Below are 7,014 nucleotides of genomic sequence, written 5' to 3' on the forward strand. Positions count from 1 at the left end.
ATTATGGTTTATTAGAGGATATTGAATATAGTTCCCTGTGCTATACAGTAGGACCTTGTTGTTTATATATTTTGTATATGGTAGTTTGTATCTGCTAATCCCAAACTTCTAATTTATCCCTCCCCCACCTCCTTTCCCCTTTGGTAGTTTGTTTCCTATGTCTGTGAGCCTGTTCCTGTTTCGTAAGTAAGTTCATTTGTGTCATAGATTCCACATATAAGTGATATCATATGCTATTTGTCTTTCCCTTTCTGACTTACTTCATTTAGTATGATAACCTCTAAATCCATCCATGTTGCTGCAAATGGCATTATTTCATTCTTTTGCATGGTTGAGTAGTATTCCATCGTGTGTATATATATATATATATATATATATATATATATATATACACACCTCACATCTTTTTTATCCATTCATCTCTGACACTCTGTTCTTAAGAAGGCTTGTCCTTAATTCAAGAGGTGTCCTTCCTATGAAAGGCAGTGCTAGTGGATGCATTTGTATATGTTCAAATCCTTTGTTCATCACTGCTTCAATAAAGTAGTATCAATATTTCTATGTACAAAGTCCATAGAAGACCGTTAAAGAAGAAATTCAAAATAACCTCCAATCTACCTACCTAAAAATGGCCATTGCTACTGTATCTGGTGTATTGCCTTCCATTCACTTTGCAATACATTTATTTTCATAAAATTGAGCATAAAACGTGTTCAGCTTTTCGTTATCACCTAATATTATGTTGTAAACGGTTGTCGTATCAGTAAATATTTTTTGAAGATATAATACTTCCATGTAGTTTAATATGTACTTTTTGATTTCTGATAACATCTTTTTCTTATGTTCATTAAATATTTTTATTTTTTCTACCATTATCTGTTAATATAATCTGACCATTTTCTATTTAAAGATGAGTTTTTTTTTCTTTTATTTACTGTGGTCTTGTCAATTTTATTGCAAATACTTTTTCAGCTTAGTGATCGCTTTTAAATTTGGTTTTGATTTTCAGACAATTAGCAAAAGCTAATTTATGAGCATTAAATCTATGAACAATTGTATTCATGATTTTTCCACTTCTTTCATGCCTTCAAATTTCTTCCACATGCCTGAAAAGTTACATATTGATTTCTCCTTCTTCCACTTTTTTTACTTCATTTTTTACCTTTAACTTTTTTTATTGTTTTATTTGATTTTTTAACTCTTTTTCTATTCACAAAATTGTTGCATTTTCAACTTATGAAATTTGAAAAATATAATCACTAAAACTCTATAATCTCACACATAGGGATAGCCACTGCTAACATTTTCCTTTATTTATTTGCAATTTCTATACTTTTATATATTTTTAATAAAATTGAGTTTATTTTATATATGCATATTTATGTGCATATAGTTTGTATCACCCTTTTTGTTTAACATTACATAGTAAGTATATTGTTATGTTATTAAATAGTCTTCAAAATGTTTATGCATTGACTGCATAATATTTCATCCTAGGGACTACATGATATTCAACAAATTCCCAATTATTAAACTTTACTACAGATATGACTGAAATAAAAATACTTGTAGGTAAATCTTTGTCTCCTTATCCATCTGTCTACCTGTCTTATCTTTTCCCTGGAGAGATGCCAAGACATGGGATCTACAGGTCATAGAATTGAAATTTTTAGAGGTTTCCAATAAATATCACTCTTCAGAAGAGCTGAATTCTTTTAAATTCAGATCGGAAGTATGAAGGGACTTCCTCACCACACTCTCCCAAAGTCAAGTGATTTTTAAAACTATCTTTGCCAATATAACAAAAAAAGAAAGTAACATTTAATTTTAATTTGCATTGCTTGATTACTAATGCAGCAGAATATTTTTGCATCTAAATTTTGACTCCATCTGGAATTTATTTTGGTGTTTGTAATAAGGAGCAGCTCTGACTTGATTTTCTCACAAAGAACCAATACTATTTGTTGAAAGATTCCACCCATTTCCCAGTGTATGATGTGCCCGTGTTTATACGTTAAGCTCTCATGTAGGTTTGAGGTTAAGGACTAGTCATTCAGTCTATCACTAATAGGTCTACTGGTTTGATTATTGTAGCTTTATGCATTTTGCATATCTAGTCATGATTCTTTTATTCCTATCTCCTTCATATTCCTACCTCCTTCATAGCCCGTGTACTTTAGAGTTATTTTATGAAATTCCTCCAAAAAATAGTACATTGGGAATTGTTACTGAGATTTCTGAAGCTTGTAAATTAACTTGAATCAAATTAACATCTTTACATCATTAAGTCATAGAGAATGATGCGTCTCCCATCCTTTGAATCTTATTTAATATCTCTTAATAAAATTTGGGAGTTTGTCCCATAAAGGTTCCACACATTTCTTGGTAGCATTATTCCTAGGTATTCTGTGATTTTTCTTGCTAGTTTAATATGAGCGCTTTCTCTATTATGGTTTCCAACTGTTGTTTGCTTATATACGGCAAAGCTATTAATTTTAGTAAATTTTATGGGAATAGTCTTTTAAAATCATAAGTTAGTGTGTTGAGTTTTATCAATTATATTTCAGTTTTAATGGATACCATCAAGTTGTTTTGGCTTTAATGGCATGACCAATCAGAAAATTTTCCTCACACAAAACTGTCTTTGAATTCTTTACGTAAACCCTAGTTTTTTATATAACCTTCATGATTTCAAATTTTGCATCCACATCATGGAGCATGTGCCTTTATCCTATTTGTGCTATCAGTGAAGTTTTAAGATCAGGATTAAGCCAGCTTTGTAAAATTGGAATGTTTTTCCATGATTTTTTTTCAGCATGGAAGTGACCTCTTTCTTAAAAGTTAAAAATAAAAACAGAAATCTGTCTGGTTGTAGGATAAATTTTAGAATAAATTCTTTAACTATTTTTACATTTCTTTCATGTGCATTGATTTGTTTGAGGTTTTTATTCTTAGGTCAATTTTGAATTTTCCCAGTGAAACACTCACTTCATTGAAAGGTTCTATTTTTTCCGTAACATTTATTCTCTTATATTTTAAAATCTACTTCAAATCTATGATTATAGCTGCTTATTTTTTCTAAATTTGTTTTCTCTTTTTTTTGCTATTTAAAATATACATTTAATCAAAATGCACAAACCAGTAAAAATAAAGGTGTATGTGATGCAAATGTAATTAAAGAGTTCTAATCTTATAGCATTACTGAGAGAGGAGAGAAAATTTGTTCAAATTTTAATAAATCTAGGAGTCATAATCTTTATTTTTATTGAAGTATAGTTGATTTACAATGTTGTGTTAGTTTCAGGTGTACAGCAAAGTGATTCAGTTATACATATACATACATATATATTCTTTTTCACATTCTTTTCCATTATAGTCTATTACAAGGGATTGAATATAGCTCCCTGTGCCATACAGTAGGTTCTTGTTTTCTCTTTGTTCTTAAGTTTTCTAGAAATTCAGCCAGAAAACCTTTTCTTATGTCTGTTAGACAGTTACACTAGGAGGGGGTCTCTCCATTCTAAATCAGAATTTCTGATTCAATTAAAATTTCTTTTCTGCTCTTTGACTTGCATTCTTGTTGTTCTTTTACCTGTTTTCTTGAGATGACTTCATCATCCATTTATTTCTATTCTTTCTTTTTAAAAAATGAAATCATTTGCTATTATCACATTGCCTTTAAGGACAACTTTAGCCACATTTCATGTTTTTGATATAAGTATTCTCTTTTTATTAATTTCCAAACAAACTATTAAGAAAATGGGTTTGACTCCAGTTATAAAATAAAGAATTCATGGGAATATAATATACAGCATAAGGAATATGGTCAATAATACTGTAGTAACTTTGTATGGAGACAGTTACTAGACTTATTGTCATGATCATTTCATAATGTATGCAAATGTCAAATCACTATGGAGTACACCTAAAACTAACATAATATTGCACATTAACTATATTTCAATTTTTTAAAAAAATGTGTTTGAGTTTTGGAGAGGTTTTTGGAATTTTATTGTTTTATTTCTTAAGTGATTGGATAGATATTTTCTAATTAATTTTAATTGGAAATTAAATTAATTTTTATTATTGGTTTTAATTTTTATAGCATCAGAGATAGAGAACATGGCCCGTACAATTTCCACAATAAATTGGGAAACTGTTGATGTTTTCTTTGTGCGATATATCTTTTAATCTGACAAAGGCTGATAAAGATTGTTAAAAACATAGACTACTTTACCATTAACCTCTTCTAGTGTAAACAACATTAGATTGAACATCTGATTGGAAGTAACACTGCCAGCCCTGATTCTGTTGCGCTGTTGGGTGCATGAAGCAGGGTGTGTGGGGGAAAAGCATCAAACTCTGAGTTCAGATTCTTCCTCGACCCCTGATTACTTGAGATTCTCTAAACCTCAACCTCCCTTCCTCTGAAATGGGGACGAAAATAACAACACATACCCCTAAGGACTGCTGAGAAATAATGCATGACAAGTGCCTAGAATACTAACCGAGACATTGTCCACACTCAAAAAGAACATGGGGCTTCCCTGGTGGCGCAGTGGTTGAGAGTCCGCCTGCCGATGCAGGGGACGCGGGTTCGTGCCCCGGTCCGGGAAGATCCTACATGCCGCGGAGCGGCTGGGCCCGTGAGCCATGGCCGCTGAGCCTGTGCATCCGGAGCCTGTGCTCTGCAACGGGAGAGGCCACAACAGTGAGAGGCCCGCGTACTGCACAAAAAAAAAAAGAAAGAAAGAAAGAAAGAAAGAAAAAGAACATGGCTTTCCTCCAGATCCCGTGCGGCCGCTGGAGCCGGCTGCTGCTGCGCCTGGGGAGTAGGAGGGTGCAGGGCCACCGCCACCTGCTGTACCGCGCGGATTGCGGGATCTTAGTTCCTCGACCAGGGGGCCAGGGATTGAACCCTGGTCCCGAAAAACCCTGTTGGAGGCTATGCGTCTGTGAACAAAGGAGAAGGGACAGCGGTGAGCACGTCAGCCCTGAACTGGAAGCCCTTCGTGTACGGAGGCCTGGCCTCCATCACAGCGGAGTGCGGTACTTTTCCAACTGATTTAACCAAGACACGGCTCCAGATTCAAGGCCAGAAGAATGATGCAAACGTTAAAGAAATCAGGTATCGAGGAATGTTGCATTCGTTAGTGAGGATAGGCAGAGAGGAAGGCCTGAAAGCACTGTATTCAGGGATTGCTCCTGCGATGTTGCGCCAGGCTTCCTACGGCACCATCAAGATAGGCGTCTACCAGAGCTTGAAGCGGTTATTTGTCGAGCGCCGGAAGATGAAACCCTTCTGATAAATGTCGTCTGTGGAATTCTCTCTGGAGTCATATCCTCAACCATTGCTAATCCAACTGATGTTTTGAAAATTCGGATGCAAGCACAAAATAGCACCCTTCAAGGAGGAATGATAGGCAACTTCATTCACATTTACCAGCAAGAGGGAACGAGAGGACTTTGGAAGGGCGTGTCCCTTACTGCTCAGAGGGCCGCTATTGTTGTTGGTGTGGAGCTGCCCGTCTACGACCTCACCAAGAAGCATCTCATTCTCTCGGGCTTGATGGGAGACACTGTGTATACCCATTTCCTCTCAGGCTTCACCTGTGGGCTGGCGGGGGCCCTGGCCTCAAACCCTGTCGATGTGGTGAGAACAAGTATGATGAATCAGAGTCCTTTGAGATGGCAGATGCCCTGGCTACACAGGTTTCCTGGATTGTTTGTTACAGACATGGAAGAATGAAGGGTTTTTTGCTCTATATAAAGGGTTTTGGCCAAATTGGTTGAGACTTGGTCCTTGGAATATTATTTTCTTTGTGACATATGAGCAGTTGAAGGAATTGGACAAGTCAAGACTGCATGAGACATCCCGCTGAAAATGCTCACGTCTGAAATAGTGAAGCTTCCTGTCTTTCCCACTGCTTCTCACTGCTTGGCCCGCCAGATTCTGAGGTGTGAGCGACAGGTGAAGACTGGGTTAGCTCGGATTGCTGTGTCCTGGCATCGGACGCTCTGCACCAAATGTTTAATGGCATAGACTGTAACATCCAAACACTAGTCCTTACCATTCAAGTGCCCTTCGACATCAAAGATAACATGAAATGCATGTTTCTTGCTAAAGAAAACTTGCATGAAGATAAGAAACTGTGGACTGATTCCCTCAGGGGAGAATAACTCCTGATGCATCTCAGCTCGTAGCTGAGACTCCCAGACTGTTCGAAAGAAGCTCTTCGGAACCATGGAATGAATAGAGCCTCCAAGAGGGTGTTATTGTTCCTTAACTTCTCGGGGGGCTTTGGCTTCATGTCTGCTGAAGAAATTCACACATGGAGACCTGGTATACCCCAGGTATAAACAGTGCAGGATATAGATCCCTGGAATATTGCACTGCTTTCTAATTTCCAATTTTGGCAGGATCTTTCACTTATAATAAGTGATTTTTAAGCCTTGACCACTCGACCTTTGTGAGGAATTGTTACAAAGCATTAATATCTAAACTCATGATGGTGTGATAGGTTGGCCTGGAAGGTGGCAAAGTCTGTGCTGGTGGGAGGTGTTTTTAAGCTACTTGGGTTCTGTCTTAAGTAATGTTTGTAATTTGCTCTGTGATTTTAGCAAAGTTTCTATTTCCCAATCTGTAAAATGGGGATAATAACATCTATTGATACTGAGGGTCAGGTGAAGAAGATAGTAGCTGCTACTACTTGACTTGTAGGATTAGTGTGTTTACATCATGCTGTCATACAGCCATCATCCCAGAATAAATGGTCCGTGTATATGGAAGAGAGTCATTTTATCATGGGCTTCCCCTGAGTGAGATCCTTTGTTAAAAGGCTTGTGAAAGAAAGAGGTTAGGGTTTTATTACATTTTCTGTAGCAAAATGTTGCAAGTGAATCAAAGAGTTGATTTTTCCAGATTTCCCGGGTTTTACTTTAGTTCTGGTCACATTTGTCAAAATATTTCCTGTCTTGGACTTCCTAATCAGTTTGGAATGAAAATACTTGCTT

At 36.4% G+C, this 7,014-nt stretch overlaps 1 protein-coding gene across 1 annotated transcript; it reads left to right on the forward strand.

Moving 5' to 3' along the window:
- Positions 1–4,774: 4,774 nt before the first annotated feature.
- On the forward strand, positions 4,775–5,882 carry LOC309819318 (kidney mitochondrial carrier protein 1-like; the record flags this gene model as incomplete). The annotated part of the gene is given in 4 exon segments (XM_082649423.1): positions 4,775–4,832; positions 4,945–5,283; positions 5,286–5,685; positions 5,687–5,882. Coding segments are annotated over 4 exon segments (993 nt in total).
- Positions 5,883–7,014: the final 1,132 nt, after the last annotated feature.

The sequence above is a fragment of the Grampus griseus genome (genome assembly GCF_964374135.1).
Source record: "Grampus griseus genome assembly, chromosome: 2".
In the NCBI taxonomy this organism is placed as follows: domain Eukaryota; kingdom Metazoa; phylum Chordata; class Mammalia; order Artiodactyla; family Delphinidae; genus Grampus; species Grampus griseus.